This window comes from Balaenoptera musculus, chromosome 3 (genome assembly GCF_009873245.2).
Source record: "Balaenoptera musculus isolate JJ_BM4_2016_0621 chromosome 3, mBalMus1.pri.v3, whole genome shotgun sequence".
Taxonomy (NCBI): Eukaryota; Metazoa; Chordata; class Mammalia; order Artiodactyla; family Balaenopteridae; genus Balaenoptera; species Balaenoptera musculus.
In genome coordinates, this window is record NC_045787.1 from 76141766 (window position 1) to 76165181 (window position 23416).

The 23416-nt window shown below is 39.8% G+C and overlaps 1 protein-coding gene across 1 annotated transcript in view; it reads left to right on the forward strand.

The window, feature by feature from the left end:
• The first annotated feature begins 3642 nt into the window (after positions 1 to 3642).
• Positions 3643 to 23416, forward strand: part of RHOBTB3 (Rho related BTB domain containing 3) — a 54503-nt gene continuing 34729 nt past the window's right edge. The window contains exons 1-4 of the mRNA XM_036846128.1: positions 3643 to 4359; positions 4540 to 4765; positions 12461 to 12647; positions 21721 to 21875. Of these exons, the coding sequence (XP_036702023.1) occupies positions 4358 to 4359; positions 4540 to 4765; positions 12461 to 12647; positions 21721 to 21875 (570 nt within the window). The 5' untranslated portion in view covers positions 3643 to 4357. The remainder of the gene's footprint in view (positions 4360 to 4539; positions 4766 to 12460; positions 12648 to 21720; positions 21876 to 23416) is intronic.

The window sequence follows — 23416 nt, forward strand, 5'->3', positions numbered from 1 at the left end:
CATATCATTTATAATTGGTGAATTTTCTTTAAAGTATTGGCTTGAATCGTACACTCCTTAAATATTTTAGAAATATTGTTGAGCTTTATGAGTTTGGATGTCTACTTTTTAAGTGGTTAGCTAATTGTGATCGGTTCAGAACATCATTATCTGTAATACATAATTTGGGTGAAGATGTTAGTAAAAGTAAATATAAATTCATACTTACAACAGTTTTAAAAATAATTTTAACAATCATTGCCAACCTATTGTCAGATCTAATTAGTCATTAGTTTTTCATCTTGCAGTGTGGCTCCAAAAGGTCAGTTCAGCCCATTGTGTTTGCCTGTTCTTGCATTATTAACACTGTTTCCACTGATCCATGCTATAATAGTTTACTTAAATATGATCTATAAATCCATTTAGTTAGATACAGAAACTGCAACATGTGGCAATATGTTAAAAGTGAACAAAGAAGAGAGTCCTCCCCTCCCCACACAGTGAGCTGCTGTGCTACCACCCTCTCCCCAGAACACCCTCAGTGCCTGCCCACTTAATGGATCAAGTTTGGGGTGCCACTACCAATCCTCACATTAAATATTAGTAGGGCTTAATTTCTTTCCCTTTTTTTTGGGGGGGAAAAATATATGTGTTTGAAGATAAAAGTTCAAATATCTTTTCTGGAATTTCAGGGGTCAACTTCTGTATCTTACACTCCTATGTGGCAACATTTTATCTGGGGATAAGAACATCTATCAGAATGAATATGAAACAGTGGCATTCCAGCCAGGAAAATAGAAAAACATACCGTTTGGGCTGGAGGACCTTCCTTGTGTATTCTGCAGTGACCTTGAAGTTGGAGGACATATGATAATCCAATTTGTTACACCCTGGTAAAAGTGCAAACAAACAGACAAACAAACACTTAATGCTACTAATGAGGGAAACTACAAATATATAAACCAAATAAAAATTGTACATAAAAGGGAATTAATTACTTAAAAAGTAGTCTTAAGATAATTATGAAAAGAACCTTTAAGATATCAGGAAATGGACCATCTGTGACATTGTATTAGCCAAGATAAGTAATACTAGCTGCTGTAATAATTGACCCCAAAATGTCTGGCTTAACTCAATAAAGATCTATTTTCTCACTCATATCACAGTACAAGGCATGCTGTGAGGAGGCTCTGCTATAACTAGTCATTCAGAGACTCAGGCTTCTTCTAAGCTGCAGATCAACACATGGCTTCAAGGTTGACCCGGCTTCATCCAGTTGGTAGATGGATGGATGAAAAAAAATGGAGAAGGTCCACCTTCTCTTACCTGCTCAGCAAGGATCATATTTCACTAGTGAGAACTAATCACATGGCCCTATCTACATGCAAAAACATTTGGGAAATGTACTTTATCTATGGGTTCCGGAAGAGGAAATGGGTTTGGTGAGCATCTAGACAGGCTTTTGTCATATAAACAGAGGTTGCTCTAGGGATTCCAAAGCTATAACTTGAGTATCACCAGGTCTGACTTTGGAAATCCTTTGGGAAGCCTCTACCATTCTCTTTTCTGCCTGCTGTAATAAAGGAATCAGAACACCAGCACTAATTTTAGCTCTTGCTGTTCCCTGAATCAGCCACAATCTTCCACATCTCTACCTCTGCATGTGATTTGTATATGACGTCTGTCCATTCTTTCCACCAATACTTCTAACCACCGAATCCTCCAAATCTAGCAAGCTTCTCTTCGTCTTCTAAGACCTAACACAATGGTTACTTCCTCCATGAACGTCTCTCTGATGACACACAAGGCACATATCTCTTCTTGATGTTCACTGAACTTTATCCATGTACTTTGTGCCTACCTCTATTACTGAATGCATAAGCCTGTATTATAATTTTTAAGGAACAAGTATGTTTTCAAAAGGATTGGATGCATTAATATTCACAACACAGTGACCATTAATAATATTGAATAGATTTAGCTTCTCAAGGGTGAGGACAGAGTCTTATATATCTTAGTATCTCCCATGCCTACCAGCACAGACCTGGCTCATATACTCAATAACTGAGGAAAAAATGAACACTGTCTCCCTTCCTTCCACTTCCCAGCAACTCTAACTCTAACTCTCTCTCTCTCTCTATATATATATATATATAAATATAGTGGTAAAACACATAAAACACAAAATTTACCATCTTCACTGTTTAAAAGTATACATTACTATATGCACCTTGTTTGCAACAGATCTTTTAACTTTTTCATCTTACAAAACAGAAACTTTATACTCACAGAACTCCCCATTTTCCTCTACCCTCAGCCCCTTAAAACCAGCATTCTGCTTTCTGTTTCTAAGAGTTTGACTGCCTTAGATACCTCATGTAAGTGGAATAAGCAGTCTTTGCCTTTCTATGACTAGTTTATTGCCCTGGAGATTCATTCATGTTGTAACATATGACAAGATTTCCCCCTCTTTTAAGGCCAAATAATATTTCATCGTACGTATATACCACATTTTTCTTTATTCATTCACCCATTCTAGTGTCTTTGTCTTTGACTTGTGGTTACTGGAGGGGATTGATGACCCCAGAGAAAAGGTGATCCTGTACTCTCAAAGATTTCAGGATGTTTTAGGTTCTAGAGACTAAAAGAGAAACTATACTGAGTGCAAAGGAAATTAGATTTAAAAAAAATCAGTGACAACATAAAGAATGCCCCCCATTATACCCTATTTGAGCAGGAGAAACTATGAAACTACTTTCAGTTGAGCAACCAAGGGCCCATAATAAAAAGTTGTTCACATTCCAAAGGGCTCTTACCCTAGGCTTTTCACTGTCCTACTCAGCACCTCCTGTTTCATACCCTCAAAATAGCTCGGTTGAGAAAAGAAACAGCAACATTTTCAAGTAGGGCAAAATAAATAAATAAATAAAGGGATAAACAAGAACTCTTTCAACACAGAGCACTTGTAAGAATTTTCATGTTTATGGAGAAGCAGAGCCCCAGAGTAAACTCTGGCCCTTCTTGGAATTAGTGGATTCCAGTGTTCATTTGCATTGAGGCAGTTTGAGGCCCTTTGGGGACATTCATAGCCTTTACTTCAGGGCGTTATCATGAAAGAATCTAAAGTATCCTTGCATTAGCATGATCGTTATTTTTTCAGCTGGTCTGAGGAGGTATTATTAAACACGTAGCCATAATGTGCACAGAAAAATCTCCACGTAAACTAGCATTGAGCATGTAAACACAAACACCTCCCGCGTAACTGGTGTCTAAAACTATCGTAATAAGAACCTCAACACTTAAAAAAAAAAGCAAAAAACCCTGCAGTTTTTGGTAAAAGATGCCGAATATAGCTTGAAGTAGTAAATAATCCTTCTGAAGCGATATTAGCGAATTAATTGCTGCGTGAACAAAGAACCCTTTCTGCACCAGGATGAACGTTGCCTTTTTTTCCTCACAAGTATGATTCTAGAAAACAGCTGTACTACATGTTGACAAATGACAAAGCGGCAGACTTGCTAAAACACTTTCTGGTCAAGGCCAAGAGGGAAAAAAAAAAAAAAAAAAAAAAAATTGGGGCTGCTGGAGCGGCCAGCGAGCTGGACTCCCAGGGAAGCTGGCTTCCCTCACCTCTTTTTTTTCCAGTCTTTAGGGAGCAGGGGCCTCACCGACCCACCCTCCCCTTTCCCCGGCTCTGGTTACAGCCTGTCGAGTTGAACAAACTTGCTGCAGGCGGATTGGCGATCGGGAGCTCTCGGGCTGCGGCGTCGTATTTATTAATTTATATTCCGCGGCGCCCCGCGCGCGGGCCGCTCCTTTGTACCCGGCCGCCGCCGCCGGGGCTCCGGGGCCTCAGCGGGGAGCGCGGCCCCCTCGTCCTCCCGACCCCCAAGGCCGGCACGTGCTGCTCCCGCCCGCCCGCACGCCCGGCCCGCCGAGGGGGCGGAGGCCCGGCTTTTCTCCTACCCTCTCTGGGCCAGAAGGAGGAGGAGCAGCGGCGGCAGCAGCAGCAGCAGCCGGAGGAGGCGACTGCTGCCCGGCCGAGGGAGCGCGGCGGAGCGGGGCTACGGCGCCCGGCAACGCTCGGCGGCCGCCGGGGAGGCGGGAGTGGCGCGGCCGGCCGGGATGTTCCCTGGCACTTCCTGACTGGCTGGCCGCGCGCACACGGCCAGACTCGCACGCCCCCGGCCCCCGTGGCTCGCTCGCTCGCTGGCTCGCGCGGGCCCGCTCTGCGTCGGCCGCGCCGCGGGGGAGGCGCGCTAGGGGGGACGCGGCCCGGCATGAGCTGATTGCGGGTGGATACGCCGCCGTCGGGCTCCTAGAAGCCGTGAGGAGCCGCTTTTCTCCGAGTCGCCGCCCTGCCCTTGGATTTGAGATCATGTATGTACGCGTCGCGGTCCTGCCATTGTCTCTACCCCAGCGCGTGCCGTGCGCCCCTGAGCGAGGGGCTCGTGCCCATCCCCGCCGCGCGCTGCCCCCCGCACTTCCTGTTGGGATGAAAGGGAGCCTCGCGCTGACCACGCGCCTTTTCTCCCCCTCGCCCCCGTCTCTGCCGTGTAGGTCCATTCACATCGTGGCGCTGGGGAACGAGGGGGACGCGTTTCACCAGGACAATCGGCCGTCGGGGCTCATCCGCACTTACCTGGGGAGAAGCCCGCTGGTCTCAGGGGACGAAAGCAGCTTGTTGCTGAACGCGACCAGTACGGTCGCGCGTCCCGTGTTCACCGAGTATCAGGCCAGCGCGTTTGGGAATGTCAAGCTACTGGTCCACGACTGTCCCGTCTGGGTAAGGGCCCGCAGCTGCTCTGTGCAGAGGCTGATGGAGCTTTCCTTTTCTTTCTTTCTCTTTTTTTTTTTCTCCTCCCCTCTTTTCCCCTTTCAGGAATGTGGACGTCCGGGTCACCTGGGGAGAGTTTTTAAACATTTGGGGGAAAATCTTTGGTCCTTCGTTTCACTGGGCAGGGGCAGCCTAGTCAGAGAACACACTTAGAAGGGAAAAAGCCCCAGTGGGAATGTGAAGCACTTAACGGGTACACTTCACAACTCTGGGTTGTCCCTTAGTAGACAGCTGACTGAATGTCCCAACCCCAAGGGGCGAGGTCACTAAGTTTCACCAGCAGACAGCAATGTTTTTTCATGCCTACCCTGTGGGTGATATAAAATATTAGTGTTCTAAAAATAAAGATCTCTGAAAGCTCAACACAGCAAAAATACATTTCACTGGGGCAGCTCAGAAATAGGACCCCTGGAAAGGGGGCGGGAAAGACAGGGACTGAGAATTAATTTTAAACGATTCTTCTATAGCACGATCCACCTTTGAAAAAATTTAATTAGTGTTTTTAATTTTAATAATGCAGATATTTTTGATATATTTAGCCATTTCTTTTTAGTGACCGGTAAATCAGAAATATTGCTAATACTGTTTTGGGACTTGAAAAAGCTTTAAAATTTGCTATAATTAAAAGAAATCGTAATGAAGTTGATAAATGCTAGTCTAATTCTTGAGTGATAAAAGAAGAAATCTACTCTCTGACATGTATAAATGTTTTCAGTACACAATAGCATCATGTTTTGAATGTTTTCATGTAATCTTACTTGAAAGTTTCTGATTCTTTACTAGTAAAAAAGTTATATTGCAGCTAAGTATTATATTTTATAACAGAAGAAAGTTTAATGTCTAAAAAAATACAGATATCATTATGTGAGATTTACATTTAAACTGCACTTTAAGAAAACCGAATTAGGAACTACAGGGAACTAATACACCTTTCCAAAGAAAGGTATAGAATGTACATAAAAACATTTCTTATGCAAATTTCCATATTACTGAAAGAAAAGATCACTTGCCCAAATAAATTTTCAGCTAAAGTAAATTTAATAGGCTAAAATAAATGAAAAATGGGCTTTTTCAATAACAGGGATGCTATTAAATTCCTAATTATGACAGTGATGATGCTGATTATAGGAAGCATTGGTAGAGAACTTACTGGCTGGAGTCCATGCAAGCAAATGAAACCCTTCTTTTACTTTGGTCATTTCATTGTGAAAAATCTTACAGTCTAAAAACTAATTGGTTCTACACTCAGTTGAACAAATGTTGAGTGAATAGAGTAAATAAATGTAAGGAAAATAAAATAAGCTGAATTAGGATGTTAGGATAACCTTTCCTGCTTTTTCTTTGAGCAGTGAACTCTTTCCTTTTTATGTTGTTAGCTTAGCAAAAGCAATACTTGTGATCCCATGGATTGTAGTAAATGAAATCTTCCAAATCAATTGAAGTAAGCCTTCACAGTCTGGATTGTTTTGGTCTTAAGTTTATTGTTATGTTTTATTATGCTAATCACCTTTGGTTTGGTTAGACTCTGGCCTTTTTTAAGACATTGAGTTTGTAACCAGGCACAGTTTTCTGGGTTATAGTGGTCTTCAGACATAGTAGAATACGTTTGTAGAGCAACTCTTTATAAGGTGCTTTTCTTCTCTTGGTGGGAAGTAAAAGCCCATCAGAGATATGAAAGTTGATTGTATTCATCAGCTGGTATTTGACATGTACAGAATCAGAATATTAAACATAGCAGAGCAGATAGAGCACAGGTTTTGATATCAAAAGGATCTGATTTCAGATCCTCACCTTGCGAGTTAGTGGCTGTGTTCCTGGGTAAAGTCACTCATCCTCTCTTAGCGTTATTTTCTCTGTGTGTAAAATAAACATAATAATCCCTGCCTCCCAGAGCTGTGCTGAAGAATAAATGAGTTAGTATGTGTAAAGTTCTTAGCATCCAGACGGGCATGTAGTAAGTAATCAATAAGCCGTAGCTACGATAATAATAAAGTGTTTATCACAACTTTAGTATAGCCGTGTATTGCTTAAATGAAGCAAAAGTAAAGTTTTCCCACACATCATTCAAGATCTCCACACAAATAAAGTACATAGAGGCAGCCGTGTTAGTACTTAGTAGATGCTGTATTGCAGCCTCACAACCAAGTAGAATAAAGTTGTTGTTTTGCTGTAAAAATTAAGATTATTTTTCAGAAGATGAGTTCCATTCCCCAAATGTGGCTCCAAGCCTCGTGTTGCATAACTGCCTAGAGGAAATCCTGGAACTGATTTACAAGGGGTGGGAGAATTTGATTTCCTTCATATTTCTAGAAACCAGTGGAGCATTTTCTCTTTGAGACAGTTTGAGAAGAAATGTGGCATTGTTTTCTTGGAGTTAGAGTGAGATAGTTGTGCTTCTCTCCCTAGTTTTCTTCTGTATCTCCGCAGCCTCACTCTGGATCTTTGCCATATATACTTGGCACTTTTTAAATAAATGTGCTTCAACTTCATTATATGTAGCTTATTGTTTAGTATGTCTCTCTCAAACCCACCCTTTTTTGTTATATTATTATTTTATTTCTAGATCTTTTCCTGTTTACCAAAAATATTCCATAAAAAGCAATGAGATAATATATGCACTTTTCTTGGGCAGGGTTTGAAGCTCTGATTTGTATTAAAAATAAAATTATAGATTTATATCCTCAGTACCACAGAGTTAATGAAGCCAAAACCCATTTCCTCATGACATTTTCCCTTAAATGTCTCCTTTTTCTTTCTACACGTCTCCAGTAACTCTGGAATTTTGAACTATTTGGAATGCAGAAAGCAGTTACTTTTGATTTGTTCTCACAGAGTTAAATGGCTGCTTGATATTGGTCCCACTTAAGTTTAGTTTGTTCATCCCATTCATCTGACTTTGTCCTCTTTCTTTATTGTATTTATATACCCTGTTGTACTTATATACTTTGAGCTTGAATACTGTAACAGATACAGCTGGAACTGAATGGGTTTTGTGGTTTGGGATTTGGAAATTAGCATAGAGCTCTGCTGGGAAGCTTTCACATTTTCTTGATCTGTGTCCCAATTCACTTCTCCCTCCTCTTACATCCTCCACTAAGTTTGCCTTTTTTTTTTTTTTTTTTTTTGGTTTTTAAATCTTCCTCTAAAAAGGCTCTGTCCATCCCACTCTCAGTAAAGTATTCATATCTAAAAATTCTGCAATTCTTGTTACGCAGAATATACTTGTAGGAAATACGCAGGTTGTGAGGGTGTAGGGAATTGGGAGAGGCTTTGCTGGGGCATGGCAGTGTACTGGTGAGAAGAAGCTCTCTGCAAAAGGGCATTGCTGTGACACTTCTCCAGAAATTTCTAACAGGATAAAAGCTCTGTCACAACTGATTGATTCAAACCCTGGTTTGGACTCATATTTCAAAGTGCAGACTTTCATAGCCCAACAGTTTTTGGACTTGTTAGCCATATCTAGCTGTCTGTTTTCTTAATCTAGCTTTATTACATCCTAGGAATACATACCAAAGGCCACATGAAAGGACAAATAATGATTAATAGTTAACCAGAATGTGAGAAGGAAGCCACTTATGCATATTTAGCAATGGTATTAAGGTACATAACGATATTTTTCTTATACCACTATTCACACAGTAACTTTGAAAAATTAGTTTTAAAATATCAAGGCGCAAAGTTTTAAGGAGTAGGGTCCATAATAAATTACTTTTGGCCCTAATTCTAAATATAAATATTATTAACTGTAGTCCAAAAGTAAACATTTCAAAACTGAAAAGCTTTATCCTGAATTTTTAATTGATATGAACAAAATACATGAATTGCACATATGTTCCTTACCATGTTAACATCATCTTATAAGACACACTATCTTTTTTGGAGGCATACCCCTCTGCCCCCCTTGTTCCCCTCACATGCACACTATCTATATGCAGTACTGTCCAAAGAATGGATAAAGTTGAAAAATATATATGAATTTTGAGATATGGATAAAATATATGGAACTCCACAGAATTCACAGGGTATTATCAATACAATCTAAATCACTGAACAATCCTGCATTATCTAACTGGGTCACAGAAAATCCTCTGACGCTTCCTTACTCACACTGATGCTCTTGCATCTAATGAATAGTGTTAATTTTTGAAACTATTAGGTGATAAAGCTATGGCATAATTTTATTTTATTTTCTTGTGTATGGCATTTTATTTATGTTTTACTTCATGTGCATAAATCTAGCATTCTGATTTTTTTGTACTTAGTCCTAGTGGATTTTTTTTTTTTAACGTCTTTATTGGAGTATAATTGCTTTACAATGGTGTGTTAGTTTCTGCTTTATAACAAAGTGAATCAGCTATACATATACATATATCCCCATATCTCCTCCCTCTTGCGTCTCCCTCCTACCCTCCCTATCCCACCCCTCTAGGTGGTCACAAAGCACCAAGCTGATCTCCCTGTGCTATGCGGCTGCTTCCCATTAGCTATCTATATTACATTTGGTAGTATATATAAGTCCATGCCACTCTCTCACTTCGTCCCAGTTTACCCTTCCCCCTCCCCGTGTCAAGTCCGTTCTCTACGTCTGTGTCTTTATTCCTGTCCTGCCCCTAGGTTCTTCTTTTTTTTTTTTTAGATTCCATATATATGTGTTAGCATACAGTATTTGTTTTTCTCTGTCTGACTTACTTCACTCTGTATGACAGACTCTAGGTCCATCCACCTCACTACAGATATTTCAATTTCGTTTCCTTTTATGGCTGAGTAATATTCCATTGTATATCTGTGCCACATCTTCTTTATCCATTCATCTGTCGATGGACACTTAGGTTGCTTCCATGTCCTGGCTGTTGTAAATAGCTCTGCAATGAACATTGTGGTACATGACTCTTTTTGAATTATGGTTTTCTCAGGTATATGCCCAGTAGTGGGATTGCTGGGTCATATGGTAGTTCTATTTTTACTTTTTTAAGGAACCTCCATACAGTTCTCCATAGTGGCTGTATCAGTTTACATTCCCACCAACAGTGCAAGAGGGTTCCCTTTTCTCCACACCCTCTCCAGCATTTATTGTTTGTAGATTTTTTGATGATGGCCATTCTGACTGGTGTGAGGTGATACCTCATTGTATTTTTTGATTTGCTATTTCTCTAATGATTAGTGATGTTGAGCATCCTTTCATGTGTTTGTTGGCAATCTGTATATCTTCTTTGGAGAAATGTCTATTTTAAGTCTTATTCCCATTTTTGGATTGGGTGTTTGTTTTTTTGATATTGAGCTGCCTGAGTGCTTGTAAATTTTGAAGATTTTTTTATCCTTTGTCAGTTGCTTCCTTTGCAAATATTTTCTCCCATTCTGAGGGTGTCTTTTGGTCTTGTTATGGTTTCCTTTGCTGTGCAGAACTTGTAAGTTTCATTAGGTCCCATTTGTTTATTTTTGTTTTTATTTCCATTTCTCTAGGAGGTGGGTCAAAAAGGATCTTGCTGTGATTTATGTCATAGAGTGTTCTGCCTATGTTTTCCTCTAAGAGTTTTATAGTATCTGGCCTTACATTTTGGTCTTTAATCCATTTTAAGTTTATTTTTGTGTATGATGTTAGGGAGTGTTCTAATTTCATTCTTTTACATGTAGCTGTCCAGTTTTCCCAGCACCACTTATTGAAGAGGCTGTCTTTTCTCCATTGTATATTCTTGCCTCCTTTATCAAAAATAAGGTGACCATACGTGCGTGGGCTTATCTCTGGGCTTTCTATCCTGTTCCATTGATCTATATTTCTGTTTTTGTGCCAGTACCACACTGTCTTGATTACTGTAGCTTTGTAGTATAGTCTGAAGCTCAGAAGCCTGATTCCTCCAGCTCCATTTTTCTCTCTCAAGATTGCTTTGGCTATTTGGGGTCTTTTGTGTTTCCATACAATTGTGTAATTTTTTGTTCTAGTTCTGTGAAAAATGCCTTTGGTAGTTTGATAGGGATTGCATTGAATCTGTAGATTGCTTTGGGTAGTATAGTCATTTTCACAATGTTGATTCTTCCAATCCAAGAACATGGTATGTCTCTCCATCTGTCTGTATCATCTTTAATTTCTTTCATCAGTGTCTTATAGTTTTCTGCATACAGGTCTTTAGTCTCTTTAGGTAGGTTTATTCCTAGGTATTTATTCTTTTGTTGCAATGGTAAATGGAGTGTTGCCTTAATTCTCTTTCAGATTTTCATCATATTAGTGTATAGGAATGCAAGAGATTTCTGTGCATTAGTTTTGTATCCTGCTACTTTACAAAATTCATTGATTAGCTCTAGTAGTTTTCTGGTAGCATCTTTGGGATTCTCTACATATAGTATCATGTCATCTGCAAACAGTGACAGCTTTACTTCTTCTTTTCCGATATGGATTCCTTTTATTTCTTTTCTTCTCTGATTGCTGTGGCTAAAACTTCCAAAACTATGTTGAATAATAGTGGTGAGAGTGGACAACCTTGTCTTGTTCCTGATCTTAGAGGAAATGGTTTCAGTTTTTCACCTCTGAGAATGATGTTGGCTGTGGATTTGTCACATATGGCCTGTATTATGTTGAGGTAAGTTCCCTCTATGCCTACTTTCTGGAGGGTTTTTATCATAAATGGGTGTTGAATTTTGTTGAAAGCTTTTTCTGCATCTATTGAGATGATCATATGGTTTTTATCCTTTAATTTGTTAATATGGTTTATCACATTGATTGATTTGCATATATTGAAGAATTCTTGCATTCCTGGGATAAACCCCACTTGATCATGGTGTATGATCCTTTTAATGTGCTGTTGGATTCTGTTTGCTAGTATTTTGTTGAGGACTTTTGCACCTATGTTCATCAGTGATATTGCCCTGTAGTTTTCTTTTTTTGTGACATCTTTGTCTGGTTTTGGTATCAGGGTGATGGTGGCCTCGTAGAATGAGTTTGGTAGTGTTCTTCCCTCTGCTATATTTTGGAAGAGTTTGAGAAGGATAGGTGTTAGCTCTTCTCTAAATGTTTGATAGAATTCGGCTGTGAAGCCATCTGGTCCTGGGCTTTTGTTTGTTGGAAGATTTTTAATCACAGTTTCAATTTCAGTGCTTGTGATTGGCCTGTTTATATTTTCTATTTCTTCCTGGTTCAGTCTTGGAAGGTTGTGCTTTTCTAAGAATTTGTTCATTTCTTCCAGGTTGTCCATTTTATTGGCATATAGCTGCTTGTAGTAATCTTTCATGATCCTTTGTATTTCTGCAGTGTCAGTTGTTACTTTTTCATTTCTAATTCTATTGATTTGAGTCTTCTCCCTTTTTTTCTTGATGAGTCTGACTAATGGTTTATGGCATATATTTAAACAAGGTTTATTTTTAAGTACAGGTGTTGAAAGAGGTTGCTTATTCCATCAGAGTCTCAGGAATTCTCTAGATTCTATTTTACTATTACATTGTTGTCCAGGCTAAATGAATAAATAAAAAAATTTAAAGACTTGATAGACTTCAAATGTTTTAAATTTCACGTAGTTACTTTTTTAAAAATAAATTTAAAAAATGAATTCCAAAAATTAAAATATAGTAAAAAAGTTAAACTAATATGTTACAGTTTATTTCATGATGGATTTGAAGATAAGCAGACTAAAGATTGCTCTTTACATTTTGGTTTAGGACATTTTTGACAGTGATTGGTACACCTCTCGAAATCTAATTGGAGGTGCTGACATCATTGTGATCAAGTACAACGTAAATGACAAGTTTTCATTTCACGAAGTGAAGGATAATTATATTCCAGTGATAAAAAGAGCATTAAATTCAGTTCCAGTTATCATTGCTGCTGTTGGAACAAGACAAAATGGTAAGTATTTAATTTTTCTTTTATATGAGAGTGCAGGTACCGTATTAATTTTGAATAGCATTAAGCTTATAAATGATTAGTACAGTTTTTTTGTGTGTTTTTTTTGAAAGCAAAATGACTGGGTTTAAATGCCATCTGTTATCTCTTCATCATTGGATATGATAATGGGACATCAAAGGAAAGTATCACAAACTACTGCTGTGATTCTGATGGGTACAAGTTTGTCTTTTAAACTGCTGTTCTATAGAAGTGAAGGAAGTCAGTAATTGTGTTCTTTTTGATATAGGAGAGGTATTAGGCTGACACTGAGCCCTGGAAAACTCTTTTTGACAATCTAAGGGACTATTCAGTTGGGAAGGATAGATTGTTCACATAAGGATGTGGGATTGGGAGCAGCGTTTTTAGGTAGGTAGCAATGAGTGAGCTGAATACACTGACAACACCACCTAAGAGAGAGGATTGTTGACTCCGTAGCTGATGGATTAATTTGGTTCAGTCAATTTCAGTAGTTGCTTCTGTGCATACTATTGGCAGATATCTCAGGGTCAACTCAGAATCCACTTTGAATTGGTGGTATTTTATAGTTCTTAGTGGTTATTTCCTCAGTAAATCTGTCTTAAAATTTCATTTTTACTCATTTTCTATTTTTATTGAAGTATAGCAAAATAAAGGACATTAGACTTCAGTAATTTTAGAGCACAGTTTAATGCATTTTTGCACATATATACAGCTATGCAACCATCACACATCTCAAGATCTAGAACATTTGCCTCACTCCAGAAGCCTCTCATGCCTCTTCCCAGTTGATAACACCCCTCCCCAGAGATAATTGCTATTCTGACTTCTAACAACATAGATTAGTTTTACCTATTCTTGACCTTCATACAGATGGAATTATACAGTATGTAGTGTCTTGTGTCTGCCTAATTTCAGTTAACGTGATACTTTTGAGATTCATCCATGCTGAACTTATCTGTAATATATTCTTTTTATTGCTGTGTATTATTCCATTGTATGAATACGCCATGATTTCTTTCTTTCCTTTTTTTAAAAAAATTTATTTATTTATTTTTATTTTTGGCTGCATTGGTCTTTGTTGCTGTGTGTGGGCTTTCTCTAGTTGTGGCGAGTGGGGGCTACTCTTGGTTGCGGTGTGCGGGCTTCTCATTGCGGTGGCTTCTCTTGTTGTGGAGCACAGGCTCTAGGTGCATGGGCTTCAGTAGTTATGGCATGAGGGCTTCAGTAGTTTGTGGCTCGTGAGCGCTAGAGCGCAGGCTCAGTAGTTGTGGTGCACGGGCTTAGTTGCTCTGCGGCATGTGGGATCTTCCCGGACCAGGGCTCGAACCTGTGTCCTCTGCATTGGCAGGCGGATTCTTAACCACTGTGCCACCAGGGAAGTCCCCCATGATTTATTTCTGTATTCTCCTTTTAGTGATGCTTAGGTAGTTTCCTAGGAGTAGGATTGTTGGGTCATATGGTAGGTATGTTTTTAGTATTAGTAGATATGAATAAAGCAGGCCTGACCCTTCTTTGACCGTATGTCCCCTCTACTTCCCTAACTTTCTTTTTATTGCTGGTCATGATTCTTGAACGAGTCATCCACACTTCCTGAGTGCACTTCCTGACTTCCCATTCATTCTTCAGTCCACTACAGTCTGACTTTGACTTTCACAATTACACTGGGTTTGTTTTCACTCAGGGCTGCCAGTTATATGCCTATTGCCAAACTTAATTTACATTTTAATAACAATCCTCCCTTTGAAATTATTCAAATACACCTCTCCCTCCACTTAATAAAGCTACTCTTTCTTTCCTGTTTGTTCTAATTCTCTTTCTTCTTTCCTGGCGCCCTCATCCTCCCTTACACACATATACCAAATCAGTACATCCGGTAGTTGTTGCCCAGGGTCCCATCCTTTAGCTTCACCTCTTCTTGCTGTTTACTCTGACCATGGACCTGCTAATCTGTTGCCCTAGCTTCCCCTGTATGGACACTGGTGATTACCCGGACTGTTTTTCTGGCTCCAGTCTCTCTTCTGACCCATGTCTCCACAGACATCTTCCTCTTTCTACTGAGTTCCCTGTCTTGGTGAATGATGCCAAACCTATCCATTCACCCAAACTAGAATCATCCAACCCAACTTTCGTTCCTATTCCCCATATCCAGTTGACTAAGAAGCTCTTTTGACTTTATATTTTAAATTAACCTCAAATTCATTGCTTTCTTGGACCCAAACCAAGGATCATAACCCTAGACATATAAACACTAATATATATAAAATAGATAACTAATAAGAGCCTGCTGTATAAAAAATAAATAAAATTCAAAAATTCAAAAAAAAATTCATTGCTTTCTCATCATCTTCACTGGATTTCAGTTCCTAGTCATTTAATTATCTCTCATAATGACCTTCATTTTGGTCTAAAGAGGCAGTTCCAGATTTGCAGGATCTAAAACTTACACAATTTTAGAGGTCCTTTGTAAGAAAAAAAACTACAAAATTACAGATACATATATGTATACAAATGAATATTTATTTAGAATGTGAAAAGAAAGCACAAGAAATTACAACTCTGAAAAAGCTGTCAAATACGACAGACATTAAAAAAAGTTTCTATTATTTAAAAACCTGGGCCTCCCTGGTGGCACAGTGGTTAAGCATCCACCTGCCAATGCAGGGGACACGGATTCGAGCCCTGGTCTGGGAAGATCCCACATGCCGCGGAGCAACTAAGCCCGTGCGCCACAACTACTGAGCCTGCACTCTAGAGCCCGTGAGCCACAGCTACTGAGCCCACAAGCCACAACTACTGAAGCCTGCGCACCTAGAGCCCGTGCTGTGCAACAAGAGAAGCCTGTGCACCGCAGTGAAGAGTAGCCCCCGCTTGCCACAACTAGAGAAAGCCCGCGGGCAGCAACAAAGACCCAATGCAGCCAAAAATAAATAAGTAAATAAAATAATTTAAAAAACAAAAAAACCCTGACACTTCTTTAACCTTTCGTATATTTTTTGTGCTCACAGTCTTTGCAGTTCTTCACATGATAACCACTTTTTGAGATTTTCTATAGGGAGAAGAGAATGATAGTTTTTCTTCCAGCGTATTTCTTCATTCTCCACATCTTTGTGATGCTGGGCACTTCGGTTTTTGTTGTGTTTGTCTTTCAGCTCTGCCTCTTTGTGTCATGACGCCAAATTAGTCTGCACAGTGGGTGGAAGAAGCCTTCCTGAAGGCCATTCATGTACCAAGACAGCTCGCAAACACTTACAAGGAAGTGACTACAAACCACAAATAATATCTCGCTAAACCTAAATTTAAATTCCCCTTAGCAGGATCCTAAAAATGTCCGTGGCTACTCCAGAGCTGCCTGATGCAAGGTGAAGTGAACTGGACTGGAGAGAGACTTATGTCTTAACCAGACATAGTCAGAATATCTTATTTTGCAGATTTTACAAAAGCATACATCATGTGAAAGAATCTAATGCCTAGGTTTCTCCCAAGGCTTTGGAAACAACCCACAAGGAAGGGCCTTGAAACTTAGGCTTCCTGGTAAATCAGCCTCTGGTCTCCTTTTCCTGCATGGCTTCTTTCTGAAATGAATCCTCTCAGAATAATCATTCTAGAATATGTCAGATCATGGTACTCAATTCTTTAAAATCTTTAGAAACTTTCTTCTTTTTTTTTTCTAACTTTATTTGCAAAATTTCAAATCTAAGAAACTTGATAAAAATAGGACAGTGACCTCCAGAAATTACAAATACAAACACACACACATACACAGCACACACACACTTTTTTTTGTTTGAACCATTTAAGAGTAAATTGTAAACATTATGGGATTTCTTCAATCCTGATTAATTAAACATGTCTCATCTAAGAACAGAGTCATTTTCCTATTAACCATAATGCAATCATCACTCAAGAAATATACTATGACCTATTATACTATTATTTAAAATATAACCCATATTCAAATTTTTCGATGTATTCCAAAGCTGGTTTTATTGTTTTTTGTTTTTTTAATCCAGGATGGAATTAAGAACTATGCATTGCATTTAGTTGTCAAGTCTCCCTGGTCTCTTTTAATTCAGAACAGTTCCCAATCACCCAGCCTTTTTCTGGGGGGTGGGGTATCTTTCATGACATTTTTAAAGAATCCAAGCCCATTATTTTGCATGATTCCTTCAGTTGAGATAACTGTGGTTACAAAATAGTGATTTCCTATCATTCCTTCTACACTTATTACTTGGCATTCTTCTGTAAATAAGGCTTTCCCTTTTCTCTGCTCCCACGTCTTTCTTTAAGAGTCACTATGATTCATGGGTTTGTTTCTTAAATTCAATATTTTATAATCTGTTCTTCTCATTATTCTTTCTGATACTCCAGTTACCCCAGATTTGCCTAGGGGAGCCTCTTCATGCTCTCTCCAATTAATTTGAGTCCTTCCTTGCTTTCTGGCACAGATGTTCCAGGCTCATCTTAGGCTTGGCCTGCTCTAGGACCCACGGGCCTCTCTACTTCCGCTGGCATCCTCAGCTAACCTCCACTCAGTTGCCCTTGGTCTCCTCCTCGACCCCCTTTGCGAGGCAATGAGCACTTACATGTTGCTGCAGTGCATGAGGTCCCACCTGTCCTCCAAGCCTCAGCATCCCTCTTTGGTCGTCCTGTGTGTACTGCCTGCAGCCCCTCAGGTTTTCCTAGTTTCTGGGCTGATGAGAGTCTCTCCTAATGTTTGAGGGCTGCTGCATGTGCACACCTCCCTTCCTCCTCTCTCTTTCTCCCTCCCCCATCCCTTGCTTCCTTCCTTCCTTTCTCCTTCCCACCTCTTCCCCCTCCCCCTCATTATTTCATGATTTCTGTGATTTGGCAGGGAGAGGAGATTGCAGTGTGGGCTTAGCTTGCTCTCTTGAAAGTGGAAGCGATGTCTTCCCTTTTTTCTCACCTTCAGGCCTCAGCATGTGCTATACTGTGTCATGCTCTGAGTGGACTGGCCCTCTGTACAACCCCTGTCATATCTGCATAGCGAATTCATCCTTACCCTTTAAATCGTTCCCTCTTCTGTGAAGCCTTCCACAATCCCCCAGGTAGAGTTAATTTCTTCTCCTCTGTTCCTATGGTGATTTTGTACACCTTTATTTTAGTACTTTTTTTTTTTTTTTTTTTTTTGGGCTGCGTTGGGTCTTCGTTGCTGCACGCGGGCTCTAATTTTGGCGAGCGGGGGCTACACTTCGTTGTGGTGCTTGGACTTCACATTGCGGTGGCTTCTCTTGTTGCAGAGCTCGGGCTCTAGGTGCGCGGGCTTCAGTAGTTGTGGCACGTGGGCTCAGTAGTTGTGGCTCGTGGGGTCTAGAGCACAGGCTCAGTAGTTGTGGCACATGGGCTTAGTTGCTCCGTGGCTTGTAGGATCTTCCCGGACCAGGGCTCGAACCCATGTCCCCTGCATTGGCAGGCGGATTCTTAACCACTGCACCACCAAGCAAGCCCCAGTACTTATAATTGTCTGCAGTCGTATCTGTCTTGGCTCAGTTGACTGTGAGTTTCATTTATCTGTGTATCTTTATATCTCTGCTATTTGAGGTGTGGTAGGTGCTCAAAAAACATTTGTTCAGTGAGTGAATGAATGGCTTTATGAATGATATACAGAAGTGAAAAGATTATTTTCACTAACAGGTTGAAATTAATTTACCTTGTAAGATGTGATTACAAAGTAATTACAAAGCTAAATCTGTCTCTTCAACTCAAGGACACGTATTGCTTCTCCCTCCTCCAATCCCTTGCAGTCTGTGGAACTGTGCTAGGTGTTCTGGTAACTCCTCTCTCCAGCTCCTTTAAGAACAAGTTCGGCAAACACAATCAGTCTCATCTCTTTCCTTTGTTATACGTGTTTTGACAAGCTTGACTGTGTGTGTGTCTTCATAATACTTGGCTCTGAATAAATTTTTGGCTTTTACTAAATATTGAATCTATCTTTTTTTTTTTAAAGCTTTTTTCCTCTTGTTGTATCTTTTTTTTTTTTTTTTTTTTTATTTATTTTTGGCTGTGTTGGGTCTTCGTTTCTGTGCGAGGGCTTTCTCTAGTCGCGGCGAGCGGGGGCCACTCTTCATCGCGGTGCGTGGACCTCTCACTATCACGGCCTCTGTTCTTGCGGAGCACAGGCTCCAGATGCGCAGGCTCAGTAGTTGTGGCTCACGGGCCCAGTTGCTCCGCGGCATGTGGGATCTTCCCAGACCAGGGCTCGAACCCGTGTCCCCTGCATTGGCAGGCGGATTCTCAACCACTGCGCCACCAGGGAAGCCCTGAATCTGTCTTTAAAGTAGAAATTTTTCTCCAGACTTGACAAAGGTGTATTCATAGCCTTAAGTTCCTGAAAGCGGGCATCCTATCTTTTCTTGTTGGAGCTCTGACAGAGCCTAGTACATTGCAAGGCTGGAATTCCTCAAAGGATTTCTAAGAATCTCAAGCACTGGCAAGATTGTAAGAATCACCCTATCAGTTCTCAAATCCATTGCTTTGAAAGAGATGCCATTCATTTTAATTCCAGAGTTACATTGTGTTTGCTTTAAAAAAAAATAGACATTTTGTGATAACACCTTGAAAGATAATATATAAGAAAAAAAAAGTAAAAGACTACAGTGTTAACTAGAAGAATAACACTGATTCTGAAGTTCCAGGACTCTGAGGTAGGCTCATAGGAGTGAGTCCAGAAGAAGGCACCATAATTTAAGATTATATTGGGTCTTCTCATTGTTCCTGATGAAATGCTAAATGTAGGTTTATTTAATCCATAATGTTTTATTGATTCTCCTACCTAATATGTAATGACTAGGCATTTTTCCTTTTGGGTGCAAGTGAACAAAAAAAAATGTCTTCTGTGACATAGAGGAGATATAATGATTGGATATAAGGAGGCACTTTCTAGGTTGGTAAGATGCTTGTGGCTACACACAATGGAAAACCCCGCTCAGCTGGGTTAAACCTGACACTAGCTGGATTTTCCCTGAAACCAAGTTTATTTCCTAGCCATTATTTTACATTATGCTCTCTTAATTTTTCACTCAAAACACTACTGACTTTATTTTTGTCCAGAAATAAAGTTTAATAAGATGATCTGCCTACCCACCCCATTCCATCAGCATAAGGAGAGCTTTGTAGTCATAAGAAGACCTCTGTCTTCAGAAAATCAAAGGCACTGTTTATGAAGGCTTTGTAAAGAATGTGAAATACCAATGTGTTATTTTTCAAGATAGGCTAAATTGTGTTGGTAACTTTATTTGTTCTGAACCAAAAATGATCTTAGAAAAAGTAAATGCAAGAACTCAGATTAGGATTTGTTGTATAATTTGGAGAAACCAAGCTTCATTTTTAAATCACCACATCTTTGGAATTAATAATTTTTTACTCAAACTAAATTTTTATCTTATCTTTTGATGGCTCTTTATCAGAGCAAGTAACAGTTTTATTGTTTCTCCATCTCTAACACACAAGGAGACTTGGACAAGTCAGTTAACCTCTCTGAGCTTCAGCTTCCTCCTCTGCAAAATGAGAACGTGAATACATGGTTTCTGAGCTCAAAATGCTTTCAGTGAAGCTAAATTATCTAAGTCGTATGTGTATGTGCACACATGCATGTTACATGTATAGTATGCACGTGCACTGAATATCCTTAGCGTGCATGCCATGTGTACATACATGTGCTCCATCTCTGTGCAGTTCATTGGTAGGACATTTGTTGTGTATGCTGTGGCGGGGAGTAGCCTAAATGCCCTTTCAGGACCACTGTACTTAACTCCCTCAGTTACCGGGTCTTCAGGCCGCTGATGGTGAACAGCTGAGTCCCTTTCCAGGCATTATCCCTGTGCTGATAGAAGCCGCTTGCCCAAGGTTTTGCTCCCTCCACAGGGCAGCCCTCCTTTAATTACTGGCTGATGTAGGGATACAAAGGCCCAGCTTTGTATGGGGAACCACTCTAAAGGGCCATCTAAGCTCCAGAGGCCCCTGTTGAATGGCTCAGGTCTCTGTTGCAACAGCATTGCAGTTCGAATTCTTCCTCTGCCCAGTCCTGCTTCCTGCACCCTTGAGAAGAGACGTTCCCAAGATCGCCCCCCAGTAAACCTCCAGCACACCAGTCTCCATCTCAGAGTCTGCTTCTCAGGGAAGCCAGCCTACAACAACAACATGCTCTTTTAGAAATGGATTTACCCCCTTTTGACTTGACTGCCTTTTGAACAATGACATGTCTGATGATGTAGCATGAAACAAAACAAAGCTGGCTGACGAATATGGAGTTGAACATACATTTTTAGCATTATGAAGGTGTGTCCTTAGAGATGGGTTGATGTACAACCTTCCCAGCCATAGGTCTGTACATGGTACAGCCATGAGTCTTGGGACAGTTCACATTTTGAGTAATTACTTTTTATTCCTTCAGTTTTTAATTTTTAAATTTTGAAGCAGAAGATAAAAAGTGACTGAATTTGATCTCTGCAGTTGAATGCTTTAGAGTTCAATAATTGAAATGTTTGGATGAATAAGAACGTACTTCATATGAAATTTACAAAGACTGGCAATTTTGCAGCCTTAGAGATTGAGGTCAAGTTGAGGATTCTATTAAAATAAAAGTATAAGATCTATTCAAACTTAGTGAATATATTTAAAGTTTATTACAAAAAAAAAAAAGTGCCAATCCGTGGTTTCTATGGGCAGTCAGGTTGTTGATTTTGTATTGATATTCAGGATGTCAAGGTTGTATAAAAGGAAGCAGGCCTGGCATTATGGGCTGATTGGTCTAATTACTATAATAGCCTTGGTAATATTCATTCACCTATTTAAAAATTCTTCTGTTTTCTAAGATCCTATTCATTCTTCTTGCATTTAAATCTTGTTTATTTTAGGGACCTTGCTGTTATCACTGACACTTCTTATTCAGAGTCTAGTGAATAGTGGATATACTAAGTGGCCCTGAACTGTGATTCTGGCATGAGCTCTTAATTTGCTGTTTAATGTCCAGGTTGTCTAGGTACATTTTTTCATGTTTAATTTCAAAAGTCTTTGTTCCTCATATTCATTTTCTCAGAAGAGTTACCTTGCACATGCCCACTGTGTACCTCAGACAGAGGGAGCTGTGTCAGTACGACGGAAGGGATCCAACTTGCTAAAGAACTAGGAGCCACCTATCTGGAACTACACAGCCTTGATGACTTCTACATAGGAAAATATTTTGGAGGAGTGGTAAGTGGAAATTCCAGTCACATAAATTAGAGTCATTTTTCAGGTTGGCTCTTTAGCTGTTTTCCAGAGCCTCAATTAGAACTTTAGTTTTAAAAGCAGGGTTAGTTTTAACCTTGTGAAGTAAAACAGGAGCAAATACAAAAAAGGTTTTGTCAGAGTAAAACTCTAATTTTACTTCTCTCTCCAAATGAAACATTTTCTGTTGTCTAATACGATACTTTGAATTTTCCATTTGATGACACTTTACACAAACCCGTGATGTCTGTTCAGCAACTGACATTTTGTCACTTTTAGTGAAAAGATTTAGTAATCTTTACACAGCTTGATGAGCCTGGCAACCTGAACCAGCAGGGCCTGAAAGTTCTCCTTCATTTCTGTCTATTACTTGAGAAGAATGATTTTTCTTCACTATGTGTGCTTCGGCAAGATTTCATATACTCCTGATTTTGCTGTAGCTCACAAAATATCCAGAGGAACTACTCGTACAAGTGGCTTCTTGTTGGACAGGTGGTGGGGAGCCAGGGTCTGCTGCTCTGTTGCAGAGGCATCCATTGGGCCCTGCAGGTATTTTGAGGCCCACCTTAGCCCACAGCACCTACGCTACAACACTAGGACTGCGTGGCCCTTGGAGAATACCTGTGGAGTTGTATCATTTAAGTACTACTGACTTTGGAACTATCTTTTCAACCCTCTAAGGAGTGACTCCTTTCAACAGACAAATCTAGAAAACATTGACAAGAGGCTTAAACCAAAGTAAACCCTACATTAAGCAGGAGCACTTTGGACTTCTCCATCAGTTCCTAGCTCTTCATCAAGTACTTTATCCAGTATGCCAGACTCTTCATTGTATATATTCATGTCGAAATGTTGAGGTGTCTACAGATGACCTGAGAAATTTCATTTGTTCTGGAGATACTCAACTCCAAATAAGAACCAAAGATAAAATAAGAACCCAATATAATAGTTCTGATTTCTGTCAAATATAAATGGCTATTATTCATTCAGTAATGTAAAGAAACAATAATGTAGCATTAAGGAAGATACACTCACAATTGATGTTATCAATGACTGTGAGAATCTTCTGTCTTATTTGTTTAGTGATGAGCAGTGGGTAGAAAGGTAAAGAGGGGTGAAATGTAATTTTTCTGTCAAGCTGATTATATTGTAGTGGCTTAAAAAAATCTTAGTTTGTTCTAAGAATTTTACATTTCCCCGAAATTCCTAGGGAGTTGTGTGTGTGTCGGGGAAGATAGTTTGGTTTCATTTGTTGGAGAAGATGGAGCTCTTGGGGGCCTTTGGTCTCCTGGTTCCCCTTTCCAGGTTCCTGACCCTGAAATTCTCAGGATCACTCTTCCCATTTCCCAACTCCCACTTTCTCTTCTTTTCTCTCATTGTTTCTCTTTGTTCCTAACACCTAGTGTTGGAGGCATGATGAGAATTGAAGGTGTGGTCAAAGTCAGGAGAAAAACTTGGCGGTTTCTTTTTTCGCTAACTCAAGACTTAATGAGAATATGAAAATAAGATGAGAAAGATCTCATTTT